Source organism: Cherax quadricarinatus, chromosome 38 (assembly GCF_038502225.1).
Source record: "Cherax quadricarinatus isolate ZL_2023a chromosome 38, ASM3850222v1, whole genome shotgun sequence".
NCBI classification, from domain to species: domain Eukaryota; kingdom Metazoa; phylum Arthropoda; class Malacostraca; order Decapoda; family Parastacidae; genus Cherax; species Cherax quadricarinatus.
This window is the reverse complement of record NC_091329.1, coordinates 31,391,018-31,418,713: the sequence shown is the minus strand read 5'-3', so window position 1 is coordinate 31,418,713 and position 27,696 is coordinate 31,391,018. Positions and strand designations below refer to the sequence as shown.

At 40.6% G+C, this 27,696-nt stretch overlaps 1 protein-coding gene across 2 annotated transcripts in view; it reads right to left on the bottom strand.

Moving 5' to 3' along the window:
* Window positions 1-5,148: 5,148 nt before the first annotated feature.
* LOC128690691 (zinc finger protein 84) overlaps window positions 5,149-27,696 on the bottom strand; it is a 38,701-nt gene continuing 16,153 nt past the window's right edge. The window contains exons 2-3 of one of the 2 annotated variants that reach the window (XM_070092223.1): window positions 10,806-11,025; window positions 5,149-10,230 (exon numbers count right to left, since the gene is read on the bottom strand). In XM_070092223.1, the coding sequence (XP_069948324.1) occupies window positions 6,397-7,623 (1,227 nt within the window). In that variant the 5' untranslated portion in view covers window positions 7,624-10,230; window positions 10,806-11,025 and the 3' untranslated portion in view covers window positions 5,149-6,396. The remainder of the gene's footprint in view (window positions 10,231-10,805; window positions 11,026-27,696) is intronic. The other variant, XM_070092222.1, reaches the window with a different exon arrangement.

Here is a 27,696-nt window from a genome sequence, read left to right as displayed (position 1 = left end):
CATTTTCATAAGAAAAAATAATTTTTTTTTTTTTGAATATTTGGCGACATAGAATGACAGTTTCAGAGAGGGGCCTGAAACAGTCAAAGGGTTAAGGAGGTTCAGCCGGCTGTGGCAAGTTGTCTTCAGAGAGGTAATGTGAGGTTTCCAGGATAACCTACGATCAAAGAGGAGGCCCAGAAACTTGACTGTATCACGTTCAGGGATACGGGAGCCATAGAGATACAAAGGATGTTCGGAGATGACAGAGCGTGTAGTGAAAGTAATTTGGTGGGTTTTAGTGCTGGAAAATTTAAACCCACGTGTGGTGGCCCAATTGGAAACACGGTCGACTGCATGCTGGAGAGAAACTGTAATAAGGTGACAGTCAGCGCCTGCACAGGCAATAGCGAAGTCATCAACATAGAGTGATGACCAAATATTTGATGGAAGACTAGAAGCCAAATCATTAATAGCAAGGAGAAAAAGTGTTGTGCTCAGAACACATCCCTGGGGGACACCTTCAGCTTGGATAAAGTCCGGGGAGAGCACATTATTAACCCGAACACGGAAATGCCTGTCAGTTAAAAAGTTCTTAAGGAAGGATGGTAGATTGCCTCGAAGGCCTAAGGAGTGGGCTTGGGCTAAAATATTATACCTCCAAGTTGTGTCATATGCCTTCTCAAGGTCAAAAAATATGGCAATAACTGAGTGGTTATTCGCAAAGGCATTACGAACATACGTATCAAAGTGTAGTAAGGGGTCTATGGTAGAACGTCCCTTACAAAAGCCATATTGATGAGTGGAGAGATTGTTGTGTGTCTCTAAATACCACACTAAACGTCTATCTACTAGGCGTTCCATCACTTTGCAAACTGCAATGGTAAGAGCAATGGGACGATAGTGGGAGGTTTCATGTCCCGTAGTGCCTGGTTTGCGAAAAGAGAGAACAATGGCGGATTTCCACAGCTGTGGAAGAACTCCTTGTGACCAAATAAGATTGTAAAGGCGTAATAGGACTGCAAGGGCTGACTGATGTAAATGTTGTAGCATAAGAATATGAATGTCGTCGGGCCCAGCTGCCGATGATCGGCAAGCTGAGAGTGTTGCCTCCAGTTCTTGAAGTGTAAAAGGCACATTATACTGTTCTTCTCTGAGAGAAGAAAAGTCCAAGGGTGCTAACTCTCTGGCAGACTTTGAGGAAAGAAATGAGGGGCATAGATGGAGTCCCTGAGAAATACGGACCAGATGATTGCCAATTTCATTGGCAACATCTAGTGGGTTTGCTATATCAACACTGGCAACCCGCAGAACAGGAGCCGGGTCAGGAGAATATTTACCACTCAGTTTTCGTATTTTTTTCCAGACTGCACTCATAGAGGAAGAAGAGGTGATGGTGGAGACATAATCTCGCCAGCAAGTGCGTTTAGCTTCACGGATGACACGGCGAGCGATCGCACGCTTCTGCTTAAATTCAAGAAGTCTCTCTGTGGTTCTATTGTACCAGTACCTACCCCATGCAGCGCGTTTCAAATGTACTGCATGAGCACAAGCAGGAGACCACCAAGGCACGCATTTCTGAGAATGCCTGCCCGAAGTTTGGGGTATAGAATGAGAAGCTGCGGTTAAAACGGAGGATGAGAAGAGGTGTAAAAGCTCATCGATGGAGGACGAAGAAGGAACCTCTCTAAAAACAGTTAGGTGTGAGTAAAGGTTCCAATTTGCCTGATCAAATTGCCAGCGTGGGATGCGAATAGGTGGTGAATATGAAGGGGAAGTAAGAATGATTGGGAAATGATCGCTGTCATGTAAGTCCGGAAGAATAGACCAAGTGAAGTCTAATGCGGCGGAGGAAGAGCAGACTGAGAGATCGATGCAAGAGAGAGTGTGAGTCCGAGGATCAAAATGGGTGCGAGTACCTGTATTTAAAACATGGAGGGGGTGGATGGCAAGAAAAGCCTCTAAGTGAATGCCACGGGAATCACAGTGAGACCCCCCCCAGAGGAAATGGTGGGCATTAAAATCAACAAGTAACAGAATCGGTGGTGGTAATGACGAAACAAGAAAGGCAATATCCGGAATAGATAATGCCCGAGAAGGAGAGAGATATAAAGAACAGAGCGTATGCCACCTATGCAAGTGGATACGGGCTGCTGTGTAATGCAGCGAAGTACGAACAAATAGCTGATGGTACGGAATATCAGTGCGTAGAAGAAGGGCACTTTCATTAAAGGTCCCATCAGGAAAAGGATCTGAAGAATACAATAAATTATAGCCTGAGATGGGAGAGATAACAGCAGAGTGTAATTTTGGTTCCTGTAAGCAAACACCAACAGGGGAAAACTGGGAAAGTAACATCTGAAGCTCACCCCGATTACCCCTGAGGCCGCGTATATTTCACTGTAAATAGGCCATGATTGGCAATGATAAAGATACCTGAAATCCGCAGGTAAGGGTTCCTACGGACTAGAGGGGTTAGAAAAGTCCACATGCGGAGGCAGTGGAAAACGTTCAAGCAGCGAAGGAACAGTGCGCTGTGAAGAAAGGAGTTGCGCAGATGGAGTAGAGGAGAGAGAAGGAGCGGAGGGTGGATCAGTGTCCATTGATGGTTTGGTCTCTGCAACATATTCAGAGATTGCTTCAAGTGTTTCAGAATTCAGAGACGTCGTATGGGAGACAATATTGGAAATGGTAGGGGGAGGATGAGTAAAGATTGGAACTGTAATGGACTGTACCAAGGTAGGGGGGGACGGAAGGGTGGAGGGAACTGGAGAAGCGTGGAAGGGGACAGAAGAGGTAGAAACCTGGGAGGTGGCCGAAGAGGAAGAAACTTGGGAGGGAACAGGGGAGGAAGGTACAGTACGAGGAGGAGGGTGAACCTCTACACTTGTAACAGAGCCAGTGAGAGGGGGAGAACCAGGTACAGAGACAGGGAAGGGAAAATGAGGAGGTGGAAGATGGGTAGGAGGTGTTAACGGACCTTTTTTTGACTTTTGAAAAGTAGAGGGACGATTGGGAGGAGGTGTCATACGAGATCTCATCGCTACTGAGGCTTGTGAGAGAGAACACGAAGAAGCAAGATCAGACTGAGACGTTGAAGTAGGGACGTCTGAGCCGAGGACAGCAAAAGAATTAGCTACAGGAGTGACTATGGGAGAGGTAACCACAGAGGTGGGTGCAGAAGATGGGATACCAGAAGTGGGGGGACGTTTTGAAACACGGGAATAAGAAACACGAGGTAGTCTCCCTTGGAGGTGGAGATGAGAAACTGCCATGGCATAAGGGAGACCTTCTGCCTCTTTGAGGTAATGGATTTCCCGCTCGTTTAAGTAGACTTGACAACGGCGAGAGTACGAAGGGTGAGCCTCATGACAATTAAGGCAAGAGGGAGGTCGATTGCAAGACGTATTAGAATGGTCATCGGCACCACAGACTGGGCATTCGGCGATAGATCTGCAATATTTTGCTGGATGGCCAAATCGGCAGCAATTTCTACACTGTTGCGGTGTAGGGATCACCTTTCGATCTTGTAACCGATGTCCTGCTACATAAACTGAGGATGGGAGTTCACGGCTGTCAAAAGTTAAACGAGCCACATTGCTAGGGTATCGTCTCCACCTGCGGGCAGGAAGAACGTAAGTGTCTACCTTGAGGATTGGGAGATCTTGGAGTTCTAGCTGTTCAAGAATGTCAGTGCCACATGTCTGGAAATTTTGTTGAACTATGGTATGGGGCAGAATGATGGTACCACTACAAGAATTGAGGGAATGATGCTTTTCAATAGTTACAGGAACAGTATCGATATGGGAAAGACGAGAAAGCTCATGAGCCTGGGTAGCATTCTGTACGGTGATGATGCGCGTACCGCTCTTAAGAGAATGAAAAGAAATATCTTTACCAACATGGCATAGGAGTGCCTTGCCAATACTGTGGTCAGAAAGATAGGTAGTAGAGGAAGTCAGTCGTAAAGTGAAGAATTTAGTCCATTGTGCAGTCTGAAACTGAGCGTGGAAAGGTAGTGAAGGACGTGTCGATCTTTTCTGAGAAGAACGAGAAGGTGGAGAAGTATCATCAGCAGGTAATTGTCGTTGTCGTTTAGGCGTGGGACCAGAGTTGGTCCGACGTGGAACGGGCCGGCGATTCGAAAATTGCCGCACCGTAGAGGGAGAGGCCGGAAGCATAGTCAGAGGAGAGCAAAGGTCAGATAAATCAAAGGAGTCAGTTGAGGCCTCAGTACCTGAAGCGGGTGAGGAAACAGCACCGGCAAGAGGTACAGAGGCATGAGGAGTGTCCGAAGAGTGGTCCAAAGACGAGACGAGGTCAGAACGGGGTGCGGTATCAAGAAGGGGCCCGGGGGTAGCAGGTTCATGGACTAGGGCTGCCATGGTTAGGTTACTTCTTTCTTTTTGTTTTTAAGAAAAAAAAAGAAAGAAGAAAAGAAAATAAAAATAAAAAAAAAGAATAAAAAAAGGGGGAACCAGGGAGGGATAGTTCCTAGGAGGAATGAAAGGGCCAGAAATCTCCCTCCACGCCCAAGAGGACCTCAGCACCACAAGTAGCGCAGATGCAGCATGGAACCCATGCCATACCCTACCCATCATGCCAGTAAACCGGGAATCCGGGATAGCAACCTCACATCTGCCGAGCTACCTCGGTGGACAAAAGAGAGGGCGGCCGGAAATCCACCACAAAGCATACCTCCTTCGGCCACCACCCCCGGAATCCGAAAGGTGGCTTCCAGAGATACACCCGTCGCCCGAGAGACACCTAAAGCCACCCTCCGGGATACCGGACAGGGATCAGGACATCCCCAGGCAATCCAGATTCCACGGCAAACTACGCCACCGCCAAGAACCTCAACGGAATGGGATGGACCCCGGTACCCTTTCCCCTATCTAGGAACTAGTGTGCCTGTGGAAAAAAAAAAAAAAAAGGCCAAAAAGGAAGGGCAAAAGGGAGGGGTGGGGAGGAGGAGGAGTAAAGGAAAAAGGGGAGGATGGGGAGGATGGGATAGGAAACGGGGGATTAGGGGGTAATTAGGTTCGGTCTGAGGAAGTAGACCGACAGGTCTAATTCCTCAGACCAAGAGCCTCTTCACCACGCCAAGGAGCCCCCCTTGAAGAGGTTCACATGAAATGATTTTAGGGAAATCTTATAGACAACTTTGTGGTGTTTAAGATTTATTTCCTCAGAAAACCTTTAACACAATGTTCATTAACCCATTCACTGTCGAGACCCCTGCTCACAAGCTTGCTCTCAGTGTTGAAGAATTTAAAAAAAAATATTTTTCTTATGAAACAATATAAGAATCTTTCCCCGATGTTAATGAAACCAAAAGTTCAGAATTTGATGGAAAACTTACAGAATTATGCTCCTGCAAAGTTAGCGGTCTTGGTAATATTTCCGCATCGGTGACTTCATAGATATTTCGCTAGCACTTGTTTTGTTCAATGGACTGAGTACATGAAACCGTCCATTTACCTATTTCAACTACCCCATAAAGTGATCAAAAAATGGCAATTTGGCCAATTTCATACAAAATTCAAAAAAACTCAATTTCAAAATATGGTCCAGTGTATGCTCAGTTGGGTTTATATATCGCGTAGTGGGAAACCACTACTTTGAAGCCCGGTTGATAGTTCCAGTATTGGCATCTCACGCAGTCACCTGACCAACCTGATGTCAGGCTACTATGCATTGGTATAGTCAGTTCATAGCACTGACTCTGATTGGGTTCTCAACCCAGAGCGTATAGTCCCTTGAGCGCTCTAATTCAGTGCTGCTGTTTTAACATTGTTGTTCATCTATAAAGTTCAAAACCTTCTTGCAAGAGAAGATTAATTATTGGAGAGATTACTAGCTTGAGCAATCCCTAGAGAGTGATTTCCGAAAGTAACTAAATACGTAGATTGTCTAGCCACACAAGTTTGTTATTATTGGTAAATTATTTATGGTGTGGGGTTTTTATAATTTATAAGAACTCGAACATAGAATTATGTTCTTCGCTGTATAGTACCACATCCCTGAGAATAGGGGATTGCAATTTTAACTTGCTTCCTGGATACCAAGAGACTTGATATATGTATTAAATAAAAACTGGAAGGAACATAAGGAGCCATTATTTCCCCATTGTTACAACATAAGGCTAGTTGTAACTAGGCCTACCAGCTATCTCCTACAAGACTGGAAGCCGCTAGAATTTTAGCATAGTATTTCGGGACCAACGTTGGCTTCAAAGCCATAATATTACAGGACTGACAGTGTAAGGGTTAATACCTGAAGGTTATCAAAGCTAATTTTTAGAATCACCACCCGAAGACCAGACCTCTTGATCTATTAGGCTACTGGTGCTGGCTACATACAGTTCAATGTGGGGCACTATAACCCAGGGGCTTGGGAGCTAACTTGAGATATTTATCAAGCTCCATCTTGAAGAGAGCTGGTGGCCTGTTGTTTCTCTCTTGTATGAACTCTAAAGTGTTTTGTTAAAGAACCTTTTTGGGAAAATGCCTTTAAGCACTCTGAACACTGATAAGGTTTCTCTCCTGTATGAATTCTCAAGTGTTTTGTTAAAGCACTTTTATGGGAAAATGACTTCAGACACTCTAAACATTGATATGGTTTCTCTCCAGTATGAACCTTCAGGTGCTTTGTTAGATATGATTTGTCTGAGAAACACTTTAGACACTCAGAACACTTATATGGTTTCTCTCCTGTATGAACTCTCAAGTGTTTTGTTAGATCACTTTTATGGGAAAATACCTTTAGACATTCTGAACACTGATAAGGTTTCTCTCCTGTATGAACTCTCAAGTGGCGGATTAGATGTGATTTACTCGAAAAAGCTTTTAGACACTCTGAACACTGATATGGTTTTTCTCCTGTATGAACTCTCAGGTGCCTTATTAGATCTTTTTTTATTGAAAAGGCCTTCAGACACTCTGAGCACTGGTGAGGTCTCTCTCCTGTATGAACCCTCATGTGCTGTGTTAGGCTTGATCTGTCTGACAAAACCTTTAGACACTCTGAACACTGATATGGTTTTTCTCCTGTATGAACTCTCAGGTGTTGTATTAGATTTGATTTTTCTGAAAAGACTTTTAGACATTCGGAACAATGAAATGGCTTCTTTCTAATACGAACTCTCATGTGCATTAGATTTGATTTTTTTGAAAAGGTCTTTAGACACTCCGAACACTGATAAGGTTCCACTCCTGTATGTTCCCTGAAGTGGGTTATTAGTCGAGATTTGCTTAAAAACGTCCTTAGACACTCTGAACACTGATACGGTTTCACTCTTGTATGAACTCTTAAATGACTATTAAGTTGTGACTTGCTGGAAAAGGTCTTTAAACACTCTGAACAATGATAAGGCCTCTCTCCTGTATGAACTCTCAAGTGAGTGATTAGATTCGATTTTCTTGAAAAGCTTTTTTGACACACTATACATTGATGAGGTCTATCTCCTATATGAACTCTCAGATGTTTCATTAGATTTTTCTTTTTTGCAAAGGTTTTTAGACACTCTGAGCACTGATAAGGTCTCTCTTCTGTCTGAGCTTTCAAGAGAGAAACTCGTTGTGATTCTTCAGGAAATTTTTTAATACACTCTTGATTTAGTTTCTGTTCTGTGTGAACACTCATGTTTGTTTTATATATTTATTAAATAGTGACCAAAAGACGCACAATGTACATCAGGTGAAAAACGCCAGAAGGCAAAGACGGAACCAACTTTTTTTTTTTCAAGATTATAAGAAAAAAAATGTTAAAAGAAATAATGATAAAGACAAAATAAGTAATTTTGAAGAAATGGGCAAGATAATAAATACAATGTTCTCAGAATGCATTTAGATAATGCGACAAGTGGAATATTGCAAATTTAAACCCCAAATAGTCAGGTTAAGAATAAGCTAATGGATGCTAAAAAAAAAAGGCAACAAAAATTATAGGCCTTCAAATACTGCCCAAGTGAACTAAGGTATTCATGAAAAATTAAATACAACATGACACCATAACTGTGTTTACTGAATCTACAAACAAATAATAACAAAGGTCTAGTTTATAGAGAAGGAAAAGCAGGATAATGAAACTGATGATAAACATGCAACAATAAGTCTTCAATTCATAACCCTCATGTTAATTTCTATAAATCACATTCTATAATTTACATTACATAATACAGATTGTGTATATCAATTTCCATTATGTTTCACAAGGCACATTCTGATGTGTTGTAATAATGTCTCTCATTATGACATCTTTGAGACACTTTCTAACAACATAGTCTCTCCTATGAGACTTCTCCTGGATTCTATAGTGATTTCTGTTCAGTATTTTTGCACAAAGATGTAGATCCTCATAGAGTAAATCCTACTTCAAATTTCACTTTGTACAAAAAATTTGCTCTACCAAAGGTAAAATGCATCGATTAATTATCAAGATAAATAGTCTCATAAAATTCTGTGTGAGAGCAAGAATGGAATCCTCAAACAATTTAAAAATGATAATTAAATGCCCTTTTCTGGGTGTAAATTTTGACTTATGACATCAAGATTGACTTAGAGAGAAAAGCTTATACAATGGGTATAAAATTGTGCATTTATTCAATGTTTTAATTATAGCAGTTAAGTTATTCATGTACTTTATATATCGGCAATTCTTCCATAATTGCCATCAGTGAGGTATAACAGTGACACACATACTCAGCAGGTGTCTGGATTCTCCCAGGTAAAGCTGCCCTTTATACAACTCAAGTTTTCGACAGTGTTAGTAAATTCTGACACGTAATTTGAGCTACTAACTTGAATTTTGGATATAGTGCAGATAAGAGTGGCCCGGTGGTCTGGTGGCTAAAGCTCCCGCTTCACACACGGAGGGCCCGGGTTCGATTCCCGGCGGGTGGAAATTCCGACACGTTTCCTTACACCTGTTGTCCTGTTCACCTAGCAGCAAATAGGTACCTGGGTGTTAGTCGACTGGTGTGGGTCGCATCCTGGGGGACAAGATTAAGGACCCCAATGGAAATAAGTTAGACAGTCCTCGATGACGCACTGACTTTCTTGGGTTATCCTGGGTGGCTAACCCTCCGGGGTTAAAAATCCGAACAAAATCTTATCTTATCTTATCTTATCTTATAGGAAACAATATTCACAGATTCTCACTACAGTTTAAAAAAATTTAAGCAAGAATGTCTTGAATGACTTGTTTGTCCATCTTTGAAATTAATTTATAACTTGTTTTCCTGGCTAAAACAAAACATAATACTATTAATTTATTCATTAATGTTACTTCCTTAGTGCAGAAAAATTTTCATTTTTTCAACTTTTTTTCCCTAATTTTACTTTTCAATAAATATGCATAAAATATTCAGAATGCACTACTGGAACAATACCAACACACACACAAAAAAAAAAGTCAGACCTAGTAAAAAAATTTCATCCCTAAAAATTACACAATCCAACTCAAGAAACTAATAATTTTTGTATATAATGCATAACTTGACTTGGATAAGTAGCAGTGTTACACTTACTTGCTGGGGCTAAAGCAATATGTGACACTAATATAATCTGGCCAGTCTGTATAACCTTCTTTCCTGGTGTCTGATTTGTCAAAGCTGGTAGTCCATGTGAGATATTACTGATGCATTCCTGTTATACTTTCTTGTCAAGATTTAGCTTTAGTGTATGTTCCACCAGCACCAAAATGATTCCCAAAAGGATATTGGAAAATAAAGCATTTATAATATTAAAATTCTTAAAGAAATTTGTGGAAAATTATCTTGATGCTTGAGATGAGATTTTTGCAGATGTTTGAGATGGGATTTTTGTAGATGCTTGAGATGGGATTTTTGTAGATGCTTGAGATGAGATTTTTGCAGATGCTTGAGATGAGATTTTTGTAGATGCTTGAGATGGGATTTTTGCAGATGTTTGAGATGGGATTTTTGCAGATGCTTGAGATAGGATTTTTGCATGTGCATTATTTAAGATAAAAGTACTGTTGCAATGGGTGATGATGATGTGCATCAATATTTCAGTGTGTGAAGTAAAGGTACAGCCACAGGCTATAAAGGGCAATACATGTATTAGATGAGTTTTAAAATGCAATACACTGACACTCAGTAATTCTGACAATGAAGTGTGTATTATGTCCCATACTGGTGAAATATATATCTGCAGTATTTCTGCCACTTAAATGAGTTTTTATATCCCTGGATGCTGACATGTCTAATTCTTCTGGTAAAAGGATGAGCTGAAAAACAAAGGAACCACAGATTAGCTGGGCTTGATTTGAAGTTTATTCCAAAATCTTTAATTATTGCTAAACTATTTCTTGCAAAGACAATCATATTTTCAGTAAACCACAGACACCCCCCAACTTACGAACAAGTTACGTTCCAGAAGGCTGTTTGTATCTTGAATTGTTCATAAGTCATAATTTTGCCATTTTTCTATTACAATTTATTATTGTTTTTAACATTATCATCATTATTATTATTGTTCTCTCTCTGCACTGTTGTTCATTGAAAACTTAAAGACAATACTGTACAGTACAGTGGACCCCCGCTTAACGATCACCTCCCAATGCAACCAATTATGTAAGTGTATTTATGTATGTGCGTTTGTATACCTATGTTTGGGGGTCTGAAATGGACTAATCTACTTCATAATATTCCTTATGGGAACAAATTCGGTCAGTGCTGGCACCTGAACATACTTCTGGAATGAAAAAATATCGTTAACCGGGGGTCCACTGTATCAGTAATGTATGGTTCTTAATACTAAAATATATTTTAATAATAAATACTGTAATAAAAAACTTCTTACCTTTTAAACTGGTACAATAAACTTGAGGTGATGGAAGAGAGGAAGATCACAGGTTGTGTGAGGCTACTGGGGGAGAGGGTTGTCAACCTCATACACTTTGTCATCAAATGCTTCATCATTTGATGATGCAGAAGGTGTGCAACTTAAAATTCGGATTTGCGGAAGCAATGCAAATGAAACTTTAACACCACAGTCTGTTCGTATGTCCGAATGTTCGTAACTGAAATGTTCATAAGTAGGGTAGCATCTGTGCTAGAATAGGTTGCACACCACTGAATCCTTCCATTAACCCTTTCAGGGTTTCGGCCGTACTAGTACGGCCGAATGATTGCTGAAGTTATGAATGAAAAGAAGTTGGATGTCCTGGCCCTAAGCGAAACAAAGCTGAAGGGGGTAGGGGAGTTTCGGTGGGGGGGAAATAAATGGGATTAAATCTGGAGTATCTGAGAGAGTTAGAGCAAAGGAAGGGGTAGCAGTAATGTTGAATGATCAGTTATGGAAGGAGAAAAGAGAATATGAATGTGTAAATTCAAGAATTATGTGGATTAAAGTAAAGGTTGGATGCGAGAAGTGGGTCATAATAAGCGTGTATGCACCTGGAGAAGAGAGGAATGCAGAGGACAGAGAGAGATTTTGGGAGATGTTAAGTGAATGTACAGGAGCCTTTGAACCAAGTGTGAGAGTAATTGTGGTAGGGGACCTGAATGCTAAAGTAGGAGAAACTTTTAGAGAGGGTGTGGTAGGTAAGTTTGGGGTGTCAGGTGTAAATGATAATGGGAGCCCTTTGATTGAACTTTGTATAGAAAGGGGTTTAGTTATAGGTAATACATATTTTAAGAAAAAGAGGATAAATAAGTATACAAGATATGATGTAGGGCAAAATGACAGTAGTTTGTTGGATTATGTATTGGTAGATTAAAGACTGTTGAGTAGACTTCAGGATGTACATGTTTATAGAGGGGCCACAGATATATCAGATCACTTTCTAGTTGTAGCTACACTGAGAGTAAAAGGTAGATGGGATACAAGGAGAATAGAAGCATCAGGGAAGAGAGAGGTAAAGGTTTATAAACTAAAAGAGGAGGCAGTTAGGGTAAGATATAAACAGCTATTGGAGGATAGATGGGCTAATGAGCGCATAGGCAATGGGGTCGAAGAGGTATGGGGTAGGTTTAAAAATGTAGTGTTAGAGTGTTCAGCAGAAGTTTGTGGTTACAGGAAAGTGGGTGCAGTAGGGAAGAGGAGCGATTGGTGGAATGATGATGTGAAGAGAGTAGTAAGGGAGAAAAAGTTAGCATATGAGAAGTTTTTACAAAGTAGAAGTGATGCAAGGAGGGAAGAGTATATGGAGAAAAAGAGAGAGGTTAAGAGAGTGGTGAAGCAATGAAAAAGAGAGCAAATGAGAGAGTGGGTGAGATGTTATCAACAAATTTTGTTGAAAATAAGAAAAAGTTTCGGAGTGAGATTAACAAGTTAAGAAAGCCTAGAGAACAAATGGATTTGCCAGTTAAAAATAGGAGAGGAGAGTTATTAAATGGAGAGTTAGAGGTATTGGGAAGATGGAGGGAATATTTTGAGGAATTGTTAAATGTTGATGAAGATAGGGAAGCTGTGATTTCGTGTATAGGGCAAGGAGGAACAACATCCTGTAGGAGTGAGGAAGAGCCAGTTGTGAGTGTGGGGGAAGTTCGTGAGGCAGTAGGTAAAATGAAAGGGGTTAAGGCAGCCGGGATTGATGGGATAAAGATAAAAATGTTAAAAGCAGGTGGGGATATAGTTTTGGAGTGGTTGGTGCAATTATTTAATAAATATATAGAAGAGGGTAAGGTACCTAGGGATTGGCAGAGAGCATGCATAGTTCCTTTGTATAAAGGCAAAGGGGATAAAAGAGAGTGCAAAAATTATAGGGGGATAAGTCTGTTGAGTATACCTGGCAAAGTGTATGGTAGAGTTATTATTGAAAGAATTAAGAGTAAGACGGAGAATAGGATAGTAGATGAACAAGGAGGCTTTAGGAAAGGTAGAGGGTGTGTGGACCAGGTGTTTACAGTGAAACATATAAGTGAACAGTATTTAGATAAGGCTATAGAGGTCTTTGTGGCATTTATGGATTTGGAAAAGGCGTATGACAGGGTGGATAGGGGGGCAATGTGGCAGATGTTGCAGGTGTATGGTGTAGGAGGTAGGTTACTGAAAGCAGTGAAGAGTTTTTATGAGGATAGTGAGGCTCAAGTTAGAGTATGTAGGAAAGAGGGAAATTATTTCCCAGTAAAAGTAGGCCTTAGACAAGGATGTGTGATGTCACCGTGGATGTTTAATATATTTATAGATGGGGTTGTAAGAGAAGTAAATGCGAGGGTCTTGGCAAGAGGCGTGGAGTTAAAAGATAAAGAATCACACAAAGTGGGAGTTGTCACAGTTGCTCTTTGCTGATGACACTGTGCTCTTGGGAGATTCTGAAGAGAAGTTGCAGAGATTGGTGGATGAATTTGGTAGGGTGTGCAAAAGAAGAAAATTGAAAGTGAATACAGGAAAGAGTAAGGTTATGAGGATAACAAAAATATTAGGTGATGAAAGATTGGATATCAGATTGGAGGGAGAGAGTATGGAGGAGGTGAATGTATTCAGATATTTGGGAGTGGACGTGTCAGCGGATGGGTCTATGAAAGATGAGGTGAATCATAGAATTGATGAGGGGAAAAGGGTGAGTGGTGCACTTAGGAGTCTGTGGAGAACTTTGTCCTTGGAGGCAAAGAGGGGAATGTATGAGAGTATAGTTTTACCAACACTCTTATATGGGTGTGAAGCATGGGTGATGAATGTTGCAGCGAGGAGAAGGCTGGAGGCAGTGGAGATGTCATGTCTGAGAGCAATGTGTGGTGTGAATATAATGCAGAGAATTCGTAGTTTGGAAGTTAGGAGGAGGTGCGGGATTACCAAAACTGTTGTCCAGAGGGCTGAGGAAGGGTTGTTGAGGTGGTTCGGACATGTAGAGAGAATGGAGCGAAACAGAATGACTTCAAGAGTGTATCAGTCTGTAGTGGAAGGAAGGCGGGGTAGGGGTCGGCCTAGGAAAGGTTGGAGGGAGGGGGTAAAGGAGGTTTTGTGTGCGAGGGGCTTGGACTTCCAGCAGGCATGCGTGAGCGTGTTTGATAGGAGTGAATGGAGACAAATGGTTTTTAATACTTGACGTGCTGTTGGAGTGTGAGCAAAGTAACATTTATGAAGGGGTTCAGGGAAACCGGCAGGCCGGACTTGAGTCCTGGAGATGGGAAGTACAGTGCCTGCACTCTGAAGGAGGGGTGTTAATGTTGCAGTTTAAAAACTGTAGTGTAAAGCACCCTTCTGGCAAGACAGTGATGGAGTGAATGATGATGAAAGTTTTTCTTTTTCGGGCCACCCTGCCTTGGTGGGAATCGGCCAGTGTGATAATAAAATAAAAAATAGTATGGCTTACGCACCAGGGTTTTTGACGTACTAGTACGCCTAAATTCTAGCGCCCTCAAATCTAGTGAGAGAAAGCTGGTAGGCCTACATATGAAAGAATGGGTCTATGTGGTCAGTGTGCGCAGTATAAAAAAAAATCCTGCAGCACACAGTGCATAATGATAAAAAAGTAACTGACCGTGTTTTTGGATTAAAACAGCGACTTTGCATTGTATTCTTGTATGGTATTTATTGTTGTATTCTAGTTTTCCTTGTCTCATTTTATAGAATGAAAGACATATTACAGAAATTGAGATGATTTTGACTGGTTTTACAATGAAATGTACCTTGAAATTGAGCTCAAAGTAGCAGAAATGCTCGATTTTTACCAAAGTTCAAAAGTAAACAAATCATGCTAAGTGTCCAATACACATCAATTGGTGAGTCTAATATTCTTTCACAAGTGTGCCGATATTATTTATACCATTTCTACACTAATGCAGTAGTCTGCATAACAGTAAATCTTCTATTATTTGTGAGAATAAGAATTCAAAGTGGAAAGCAAAAGAATGTAAGAGGGGCGTGGGGATGTGATTAATGAACAGAGAAAATGTTATTTTAGTGCCAGGAATGTCTTTCTTGTTTATTCTGGACCCTATTTGGAAATTGGCATCTTTTGAAATTTGTGTGCAATTGGCAAATTTGCTAAATTCTGACCACTGTACTGGATAGTTGAAATTGGTAAATAGGTGGTTTCTTGTACTCATTCGATAGAAAAAATGGAGTTCTAGTAAAAAAGTTATGATTTTTGTCAACTAGTACACTGGAATTGGCCTAAAATAGGGCTCAAATTGGGCAAAATCGCCGATGCGTAAACATAGTCGAGACTGCTAACTTCGCGAGAGCATAATTCCATAAGTTTTCCATCAAATTTCATACTTTTGGTGTCATTATGATCGGGAAAAATTTCTCTATATTTTCATAAGAAAAATACTTTTTTTTTTTTTTAAATTTGGGCGACCCTGAGAACAAGTCTGGGAGAGGGACCGGGGACCCTGAAAGGGTTAAAGCAGGCACAAAATTGCCAAAATTTTACATTAATGCCAAAAATATTTTTGTTTTAAATATTAACATAACATTATTACAGCCTCTCCTCACTTAAAGATGGAGTTACATTCCTGAGACCAAGTCATTAAATGAATTCATCGCTAAGTGAGGAGCATACTATAATGGTAGTGAGTTTGTGTCAACCATCTTTGATATTGTTTTAATGTCACCTTTGCACCATTTATAACATTTCTGGTATATTTTTAAATGTTTATACAGCAGTTTACTGTATATTGAAATAAAGAGAATAGAGGAAATCAACTCTAATATACAATACAGTGGACCCCCGAGTTTCGTGATTAATCCGTTCCAGAGAGCCCGCCGAAGGTTGAAATTTACGAAACTCGAAACCATTTTCCCCATAAGAAATAATGGAAATAAAATTAATCTGTTCCAGACACCCAAAAATATTAAAATAAAATATTTTTTTTTCAAATTAAATAAAGATTTACATAATGAAAACAATCAGAAATCAAGTACATGCATTTAAGAAAATAATAATAACATTACACTTACCTTTACTGAAGACTTCTGCGTGGATGGAAGACGGGAGGAGGGGATAGGAGGAAGGTGTACACTATTGTTTGAAAGGAGAATCTCCTTCCATTAGGACTTTAGGTAGCAAGTCCTTATCTGGGGTTACTTCCCTTCTTCTTTTAATGCCACTGGGAACAACTTGAGAGTCACTGGATCCCTGTCACACAAAATATCTGACCAGAGAGGTCTTTTTCTGGCGTTTCTTTAAGATTTCCCTGAAGTGGGACAGAACACTGCCATTGTACATGTTGCAGATATGGCTTGTTTCAGCTTGGTCAGGGTGATACTTTTCAACAAAACTTTGCAACTCATTCCACATTCCACACATGTCCTAAATCACTGAAGAAGACACCTCATCCACTCCCTCTTCCTCCTCCTCTGAAGCAAGTTCCTCGGCTGTGGTCTGATGCTGTTCCAGTTGAAGCTCTTGCAGTTCGCCAGTGGTTAGCTCTTCCCTGTGGTCCTCCACCAACTCTTCCATATCCCCGTCACTCACTTTATTTACCAAAGGCCTTGCACTAGCTTTCCTTGGGTACATGATGACTTATTCAGCAGTTGCAAGCACAAAAAACAATGGATTATTATGAAACGTATTATATGAACCTGCGGGGTGATGGTCACGTGTTGGTAAACAATGGCACACTGAGCGTGAATGGCATGGGAGACTGGCTTGGTGTGTGCGGTGACAGGCGGACTGGTACCGGACGGTCGCTGAAACACGAGTTTTTTCACGAAACTCGAGGCAAAATTTTTCAAAAAAAACTCGCCAAAGGTAGAATTTCACGAAAGTCGAGGCTGCCGAAACTCGGGGGTCCACTGTATTTAGGTATGAATACTGGTCAGAGAGCCCATCGTAAGTCGTAAGGTATCAGCTGCTCTAGACATTGTTTCACTAGCACTGTTTCCAGATTTGTCAGGGTCCTCTTCAGTGAAAAAGTCTAACTGTAAATCAGTAAGTCAGTCTGTAAATCAGCCAGTAAATCAGCCAAGTTAGCCAGTCAAGTCAGTAAGTCAGTCAAGTCATTAAGTCAGTCAAGTCAGTCAGTTATTCATCACACAAACTCATATCACCTACCATCCCACTTACGACCTGCTCGACATACGTCCACCCGACTTACGACCATACGTCTGGCAGCAGGCTGGGCCGGCTGATGCATTCTGCTGTACGATATTCGACCGCTACTCCAGGCAACGTGCCATGCAGGCAGCATCACTCTGAGTTACCCTACCCTGTCAGCAGCATCATACTGTATTAACTGTACTAACTGGACAGTAAATTTCACCATGGCCCCTAAGAGGAAGTCTGAATCTTGCACTAGAGATTGTGGCAAGAAGGCAAGAAAGGCTCTTACTCTTGACCAGAAGATCAAAGTAATTAAGCAGTATGAGGATGGAAAAAATGTCAACAGCATTTCTCGGGACCTTCACCTCTCCCATTCCACTGTGTCAACAATACTTAAGGATAAAGAGCGCATCAAAGAAGCAGTGAAATCTTCGGCCCCTATGACATCAATAATTATCACAAAGAAACGTGAAGGCCCAATTGCCGAGATGGAGAAAATGCTCAGTGTTTGTTTAGAAAATTATCGGCAGAAAAAAGTGAATGTGATGCTCTCTGAAGTGCAAAGAAAAACAAAGTTTGTTTAACATGTTGAAACAACATGCTGGTGAGAGGTATAATCAAGAATTTATTGCAAGTTATGGGTGGTTTAGGAGATTTCGTCAGCGATACCAAATTCATTATGTAGTAGCAAAAGGTGAGGCAGCTAATTGTGACGAAGACGGTGCAAAAAACTTTGTTGCTCAGTTAGATAATTTAATAAAAGAAGAAGGGTATTTGCCAGAACAAATATTTAATGTTGATGAAACTGGCCTGTACTGGAAAAAAATGCCTAAAGGAACATATGTATCTAAGGAAGTGAAGAGTGTGCCAGGGCATAAGGTTATTAAGCAAAGGGTTTCACTGCTACTAGGGGGGAATATTGCTAGTTTCAAATTAAAACCCTTCTTAGTTTACATGGCCGAGAACCCCCGTGCTCTCAAAAATGTAAACAAACATACGCTCCCTGTGCACTATCGATACAATCATAAGGCATGGATGACAATAGACTTATTCGAGGATTGGTTTTTAAACTGTTTCATCCCAGCTGCACGCCAGTATTGCCAGGAAAAAGGAGTCCCTTTCAAAATTCTTTTAGTTTTAGACAATGCGCCTTCCCACCCTCCTCACTTGGACGATCTAGACTATAATGTACGAGTGGTGTTTATGCCCCCTAACACCCCCCCACTCATACAACCCATGGATCAGGGGGGTTATTTCAACATTTAAAGCACACTATCTGCACATATCTTTTGATCAAGCTATCAAGGCCATTGATTCAGCCCCAGAACTCTAAGAGATTTTTGGAAGGAGCATAATATTTATCAGAGTTAGTCACAGCTAAGTGTATGAACGGAGTCTGGAAGCAGTGTAATGCCCGGTTTCTTCAAGATTTTCATGGCTTCGACAGCGAAGAAGAGTTAAGTGTGGTGAAAGGTGTGATTTTAAAATTGGCTAACAAACTTGAACTTGAATGTGATGTGGATGAGATTGAAGAACTTTTGACAGAAGTTCAAGAGTTAATGAATGAAGAACTCCTGATAATAGAAGAATAAAGAAAAGCAGAAGAACAAAGACAGAGAGAAGATGAACAAAAAGAAGAGGAGCCAGAAAGGAAGTTCTCGGTGAATGAATTATCACAGTGTTTTTCATTAAAAAACCAAGGGCTACAAAAATTAGAGAATATGGACCCTAACATTGAAAGGTTTGTCAATACTGAGAGAATGGTACCAGGATGCAATGCGTTCATACAGACACATTTATGATGAAAAGAAAAAAAGAAAATTCAAAAAAATCTCTGTATGTTTATCAAGAAGAGTGCTTCCCCACCTCCTCCCACCCCAACCACTTCAGAGGAAGAAAGCATAGACGATCCCCAACCAAGCACTAGTGGGCTGTAAATGTGTCCCAATCCTTATTTGTATTTCATTTATACTCTATTTCAATATTTTGTTCTTTTCTGTTCATGCAGTTTCATTTATACTGTATTTCAATATTTTATACTTCTCTGTTCATTCAGTTTCTTACATTTGAAGTGAATTCATAAGAACATAAGAAAGGAGGAACACTGCAGCAGGCCTGTTGGCCCATACTAGGCAGGTCCTTCACAATCCATCCCACTAACAAAACATTTGCCCAACCCAATTTTCAATGCCACCCAAGAATTAAGCTCTGATAACTCTATCCACTCATATGCAAGTCCCACTCAAGTCCAACTCCTCTCACTCATGTATTTTTTTTTTTTATTATTATCACACTGGCCGATTCCCACCAAGGCAGGGTGGCCCGAAAAAGAAAAACTTTCACCATCATTCACTCCATCACTGTCTTGCCAGAAGGGTGTTTTACACTACAGTTTTTAAACTGCAACATTAACACCCCTCCTTCAGAGTGCAGGCACTGTACTTCCCATCTCCAGGACTCAAGTCCGGCCTGCCGGTTTCCCTGAACCCCTTCATAAATGTTACTTTGCTCACACTCCAACAGCACGTCAAGTATTAAAAACCATTCGTCTCCATTCACTCCTATCAAACACGCTCACGCATGCCTGCTGGAAGTCCAAGCCCCTCGCACACAAAACCTCCTTTACCCCCTCCCTCCAACCTTTCCTAGGCCGACCCCTACCCCGCCTTCCTTCCACTACAGACTGATACACTCTTGAAGTCATTCTGTTTCGCTCCATTCTCTCTACATGTCCGAACCACCTCAACAACCCTTCCTCAGCCCTCTGGACAACAGTTTTGGTAATCCCGCACCTCCTCCTAACTTCCAAACTACGAATTCTCTGCATTATATTCAGTCCACACATTGCCCTCAGACATGACATCTCCACTGCCTCCAGCCTTCTCCTCGCTGCAACATTCATCACCCATGCTTCACACCCATATAAGAGTGTTGATAAAACTATACTCTCATACATTCCCCTCTTTGCCTCCAAGGACAAAGTTCTTTGTCTCCACAGACTTCTAAGTGCACCACCAAGGACAAACTTCTTTGTCTCCACAGACTCCTAAGTGCACCACTCACCCTTTCCCCCTCATCAATTCTATGATTCACCTCATCTTTCATAGACCCATCCACTGACACGTCCACTCCCAAATATCTGAATACATTCACCTCCTCCATACTCTCTCCCTCCAATCTGATATCCAATCTTTCATCACCTAATCTTTTTGTTATCCTCATAACCTTACTCTTTCCTGTATTCACTTTTAATTTTCTTCTTTTGCACACCCTACCAAATTCATCCACCAATCTCTGCAACTTCTCTTCAGAATCTCCCAAGAGCACAGTGTCATCAGCAAAGAGCAACTGTGACAACTCCCACTTTATGTGTGATTCTTTATCTTTTAACTCCACGCCTCTTGTCAAGACCCTCGCATTTACTTCTCTTACAACCCCATCAATAAATAAATTAAACAACCACGGTGACATCACACATCCTTGTCTAAGGCCTACTTTTACTGGGAAATAATTTCCCTCTTTCCTATGTACTCTAACTTGAGCCTCACTATCCTCGTAAAAACTCTTCACTGCTTTCAGTAACCTACCTCCTACACCATACACCTGCAACATCTGCCACATTGCCCCCCTATCCACCCTGTCATACGCCTTTTCCAAATCCATAAATGCTACAAAGACCTCATGTATTTACCCAACCTAAATTTGAAATTACCCAAAGTTTTAGCCTCAATAACCCAACTAGGTAGACTGTTCCACTCATCAACTACCCTATTTCCAAACCAATACTTTCCTATATCCTTTCTAAATCTAAACTTGTCTAATTTGAATCAATTACTGCGGGCTCTCTCTTGGAGAGGTATCCTCAAGACCTTATTAATATCCCCTTTATTAATACCCATCTTCCACTTATACACTTCGATCATGTCTCCCCTCATTCTTCGTCTGACAAGCGAATGTAATTTAAGGGTCTTCAATCTTTCTTCATAAATAAGATTTCTAATGCAATGTATTAATTTAGTCATTCTACGCTGAATGTTTTCTAATGAATTTATGTCCATTTTGTAATATGGAGACTAGAACTGAGCTGCATAATCTAGGTGAGGCCTTACTAATGATGTATAAAGCTGTAACATAACCTCTGAACTTCTGTTGCTTACACTTCTTGATATAAATCCCAGTAATCTGTTTGCCTTATTACATACGCTTAGGCATTGCTGTCTTGGTTAAAGGTTACTGCTTATCATAACCCCCAAATCCTTTTTGCAATCTGTATGGCTAAGTTCCACATTATTTAACTTACAAGTGCTAGGGTTATGGCCACTCCTGAGCTGCAGAACCTTGCATTTATCTACACTGAACTGCATTTGTCACTTTTCTGACCAGGTATTGAGTTTGTCTAAATCCTCCTGAAGTTCCCTGATATCTATGTTTGAATCAATTATCCTACCTATCTTTGTGTCATCGGCGAATTTGCTCATTTCACTAGTAATTCCCTCATCAAGATCATTGATATATATTATAAACAACAACGAGCCCAAGACTGATCCCTGTGGAACGCCACTTGTTAGAGATCCCCACTCGGATTTAACCCCATTTATGGACACTGCTTCCTACCTGTGAGCCATGACTCGAGCCATGAGAGCACTTTTTCCCCAATGCCATGAGCTGCCACTTTCTTTAACAGTCTCTGGTACGGTACTCTATCAAAAGCCTTACTAACATCTATGTAAATAATATCTAATATTTTATCCTGATCAACAGCCTCAAAAGCTTTTCTGAAGAAAGTTAATAAATTAGTATCATAAATCAGATTATGCTTATCCAGATGGCTTCTTATAATCTCAGCTATAACTGACTCTAGTAATTTGCCTACAATTGAGGTCAGGCTTATTGGGCGGTAATTTGACGGTAACAACTTCTCCCGCTTTAAAAATAGGAATTACATTAGCCATCTTCCACATATCAGACACTACACCTGTTTGAAGAGATAAATTAAAAATATTAGTTAATGGTTCACAGAGTTCCATTTTGCATTCCTTGAGAACCCTTGAAAAAACCTCATCTGGTCCTGGTGACTTATTTTGCTTCAGTCGGTCTATTTGTTTCATAACCATTTCACTAGTGACTGTGATGTTACATAATTTATTTTTTTCAGGCCCACTATAAACATTAATTACTGGGATATTGTTAGTGTCTTCCTGTGTAAAAAGTGAGAGAAAATAATTATTTAAAATCGAACACATTTCGTAAGAACTCCATAGTTATTTTTAAGGGGACCTATCTTAATCTCTAACTTTTGTTCTATAGACCTGGAAAAACATTTTGGGTTAGTTTTCGAATCCCTAGCAACTTTAATTTCATAGTCTCGTTTAGCTTTTTTTTATCCCCTTTTTAACCCTTCCAGGGTCGCCAGGCCCTCTCCGAGACTTGTTCTCAGGGTTGCAAAATTTTCAAAAAAATAAATTTCTTTTTCTTATGAAAAGACAGAGAATCTTTTCCCAATCATAATGACACCAAAAGTATGAAATTTGATGGAAAACTTACGGAATTATGCTCTCGCAAAGTTAGCAGTCTCGGCAATGTTTACGCATCGGCGATTTTGCCCACTTTGAGCCCTATTCTCGGCCAATTCCAGTGTACTAGTCGACCAAAATCATAACTATTTCGCTAGAACTCCATTTTTTCTATCGAATGAGTACAAGAAACCACCCATTTACCTATTTCAACTGTCCAATAAAGTGGTCAGAATATATCAATTTTGCCAATTTCACACAAATTTCAAAAGATGCCAATTTCCAAATAGGGTCCAGAATAAACAAGAAAGACATTCCTGGCACTAAAATAACATTTCCTCTGTTCATTAGTCACATCCCCACGCCCCTCTTACATTCTTTTGCTTTCCACTTTGAATTTTTATTCTCACAAAAAATAGAAGATTTACTGTTATGCAGACTACTGCATTAGTGTAGAAGTGGTATAAATAATATCGGCACACTTGTGAAAGAATATTAGACTCACCAGTTGATGTGTATTGAACGCGTAGCATGATTTGGTTACTTTTGAACTTTGGTAAAAATCAAACATTTCTACTACTTAGAGCTCAATTTCAAGGTACTTTTCATTGTAAAACTAGTCAAAATCATCTCAATTTCTGTAATATGTCTTCCATTCTATAAAATGAGACCAGGAAAACTAGAATACAACAATAAATACCATACAAAAATATAGTGCAAAGTCGCTGTTTTAATCCAAAAACACGGTCAAAGTTTTTTTTTCTCATTACGCACTGTGTGCTTCAGGATTTTTTTTATACTGCGGACACTGACCACAAAGACCCATTCTTTCATATGTAGGCCTACCAGCTTTCTCTCACTAGATTTGAGGGCGCTAGAATTTAGGCATACTAGTACGTCAAAAACCCTGGTAAGCCGTACTAGTACGTCCGAAACCCTGAAAGGGTTAATGACAATATACTGATTCATAAGACGACCCTCACCTATAAATTCCTTTCTTCTGACCTAAAAGATATTTGAGCCTATTATTCATCCATTTTGGATCATTTCTATTTGATCTAATTTCTTTATACGGGATAAATGTTCTTTGCGTAGCATGTATAGTGTTCAGAAAACTGTCATATTGATAGCTCTCTTCGTTACCCCAGTCGACAAATGATAAGTGTTCTCTAAGCCCATCGTAATCTGCTAAGCAAAAATCTGGGACTGTTACTTAGTTATCCCTACTATCATACTTCCATTCAATGGTAAATGTAATTGATTTGTGGTCGCTAGCACCAAGTTCCTCTGAAATTTCTAAATTATTAACAAGGGATTTCTTGTTTGCCAGAACTAAGTCAAGCAGGTTATTTTCTTTTGTAGGTTCTGCCACAAACTGCTTCAAAAAGCAGTTCTGAACTACTTCTAAAAAGTCATTAAATTCTAAATTCCCAATTAGAAAATTCCAAACAATATTACATTATCGTGCCTTGTGGCCTTAACAGTTTCCTCCCAGAGTAGTCTTCCTCAGTCTCTATCCAAGTTTGGGGGATGGTATATCACGCCTAAAATAAATTTTTCATGCTCCTCTGAAAATTCTACCCAAACAGACTCAGTATGTGTTTCAGACTTTATACCCATTTTTATGCAACAATTGAAATGATCATGGACATAAAGTGCCACCCCACCCCCCTTCCCAATACTTCTGTCTACTTGGAACAATTTAAAACTCTGAATGTGACATTCAGCAGGCATGTCCCTATTTTTCACATTAAAACAATGTCTCAGTTATGGCAAAAACATCAATGCTACTCGCACTCGCAACTGATCTCAATTCGTCCATCTTTTTTCTCTCACTACGACTATTAGTATATATTTTCAGAAACCCTCCCTTCTCTTTTTTTCTTCCTGCTAATTTCTGGTCCTCCACTATGCCTGTTACTCTCCTTATCACCTAATGCCATTGGCTTTCCTATGTTCACCAATAACTCTTCCTCATTCTGCCTATAACTGGTTTCCTTAAAACTCACACTATCACTACACTCAGAATACATTGATTTTCCATGAAAACCCATACCACTATATATTTCTAGTTTAAAGACCTAACAGCTCCCTCCACTTACAGTGTTTGTCCAGCCAGCAGTTGACACCAATTGCCCTGGACAGCCATTCATTTCCAACTCCTCTCCTGGGCAAAATGCCACATATCACAGGGTTCCCACCCTTCTTCATAATTATCTCTATTGCTGTGCTATACCTGCTAATCAGGTCTTCACTCCTACGCCTGCCAACATCATTGCCTCCCGCACTGAGGCAGATAATAGGATTGCTCCCATTACCCTTCATAATATCGTCCAGACAGCTAACAATATCCCCCATCCCAGCTCCAGGAAAACATACCCTCTGCCTCCTCTTCCTGTCCCTAAGACAAAATGCCCTATTCATAAATTTCACTTGACTGTCCCCAACTAAAACAACGTTCTTACCTTCACTGGTGGAGTTCATAGTGACGTTTTCGATGGTCTTCGTTGGGGTTTCATGGGAAGTCAACTCATCCTCCTCTGCCAATGATTCCTTGGTACTCATTTTGACATTTCCAGTAGACAACACACATTCGTGTGGTAGCACCAAAAAAAATGGGTTGGAAGTCTCCACAGCAGTCTTCTGGATCTTCGTTGTTTCTGCCACTCCAACAGTCTTCTTGATTTTCAGCTTTGTTCCATGCTGGCCAGCCACTGGCCAGGTTCCTCTCTTGACCTGAGGACTCACAACAGGAGGATTACTTCGAATTCTCTTGCTTTCCTCTGTCAATTGCCATATCTCAAGCTTAGCAACCCTAAGCTGCTCTTTTAGCTGCTGGTGTCAACATAGTTGCTGATCCCTGTGTTATATAGCATAGCTTATAGTATCATTCATGTGCTTTAGATAGGAGATCCCTTTTAGGCCTGTGACTGTTGTGTGACGTCACAGGATGCGCATGTGCCCGTTCGTACCTCTGCCCCGGTCTCAGACGGCGTATAGGCCTCGACAGGCGTAGACAGGCAGAGGCTGGGCTCCACGTTCATCATCACAGTCTGACAATATATATGTTACCATCCAACAAGTGTGTCTACCTTCAACCCTCGATATCTCCATTAAGAACCCCTACGATACTGGTAGAGTTGCTCAAGAGAGGACATCTTGTGCAGATTCACGGACAACACACTGCACAGATCTTCACAGAGCTAAGTACAGGTCACCACATTGTTTTGTGTGCAAATGTTCTCAGAAATAAACAAATGTTTGTGTTGTACATAGTGTTTCTCCTAAACCTTACAGTATAAAATACAGTACTAACAGCATAAAAAGTAAAGTAAAAAAGGAGATACTAAAATGAAACAATAAAAGAAAATCATTACAATAAGTGTGATACATGTATTCAGTGGTAAAGTTCGACTTACGTCCATTTTTATTTACGACTGGTTGGTCGGAACCAAGCTCGGTTGTAAGTCGGATGGTACCTGTATTTACCTCATTCTAAAATTTTTATTTGTACAAACTGATGCTTCATTAAGGCCATAGGCTATACAACCAGCTCCCTACTCGAATAAAGCTCAGCACTCGACCAAACAAATACGACCTGCCAGAACTTCGCTGTAAACTACGTATTTCATGTTACTTCACATTAATTTTTTTTTTTTGTATTATTTGCATAAATAAGTCACCATGGAGCCTACGAAGATTAGTGATAACAGCCAACCAAGCAGAAAATTGGTTGGGAAGAACTTGTTCAATACTCAAACGGAGCGGCACTCGAACAGTCTTCTGGAATAAATTAAGGTTGCATACCAAGGTTCCACTGTACAGTGAACCTGTGTTTCAGTGGCCGCGACTTTCGTGAAATCCGACTTTTTGCAACTTTTCGGCAAGATACAGTGAACCCTCGCCTAACGCTATTAATCAATTCCTGAGAGCTCAACATTAGGCGAAATTATCGTTAGGCGAATTAATGTTCCCCATAAGAAATAATGGAAATCAAATTAATCCGTTCCTGACACCCCAAAGTATTAACAAAAGAAAAATTTTTACCACATGAAATATTAATTTTAATACACACAAAGACATGCACAGTTACATGACACTTACCTTTATTGAAGATCTGGTGATGATTGATGGGATGGGAGGAGGGAAGAGTGTTGATGGTGTTAGTGTTTAGAAGGGGACTCCCCTTCCATTAGGACTTGAGGTGGCAAGTCCTTTTCTGGGGTTACTTCCCTTCTTCTTTTAATGCCACTAGGACCAGCTTGAGAGTCACTGGACCTCTGTCACACAACATATCTGTCTATAGAGGCCTGTACCTTCCGTTCCTTTATGACATTCCTAAAGTGTTTCACAACATTGCCAGTGTAATAGTCACTAGCACGGCTTGCAATAGCTGTGTGAGGGTGATTTTCATCTAAAAAGGTTTGCACTTTAAGCCACATTGCACACAATTCCTTAATCTTTGAAGTAGGCAACTTCCTCAATTTCTCTATCCCCTCCTCCGAAGCAGTTTCCTCAGGTGTGGCCTCTTGCTGTTGAAGATGATCTAGCAGCTCATCAGTGGTTAGTTCTTCATTGTCCTCCTCCACCAACTCTTCCACATCCTCCCCACTAACCTCCAACCCCAAGGACTTCCCCAATGCCACAATGGATTCCTCAACTGGCATAGGATTCCCAGGGTTAGCCTCAAACCCTTCAAAATCCCTTTTGTCTACACATTCTGGCCACAGTTTCTTCCAAGCAGAGTTCAAGGTCCTCTTAGTCACTTCCTCCCAAGCCTTACCTATAATGTTTACACAATTGAGGATGCTAAAGTGATCTCTCCAAAACTCATTTAGAGTCAACTGAGTTTCTGAGGTCACTACAAAGCACCTTTCAAACATAGCTTTTGCGTACAGTTTCTTGAAGTTGGAAATGACCTGCTGGTCCATGGGCTGCAGGAGAGTGGTATTAGGAGGCAAAAACTTTACCTTAATGAAGCTCATGTCCCTAGAACGTTGCTCTGCCACGTCTGAAGGATGACCAGGAGCATTGTCTAATACCAGGAGGCACTTAAGGTATAATTTCTATTCAATTAGGCAATTTTTCACAGTGGGGGCAAATGCATGGTGTAACCAGTCATAGAAAAAGTCCCTAGTAACCCATGCCTTACTGTTTGCCCTCCACAGCACACACAAATTAGCCTTGAGGACATTGTTTTTCCTGAACACTCTGGGAGTTTCAGAGTGATACACCAATAAAGGCT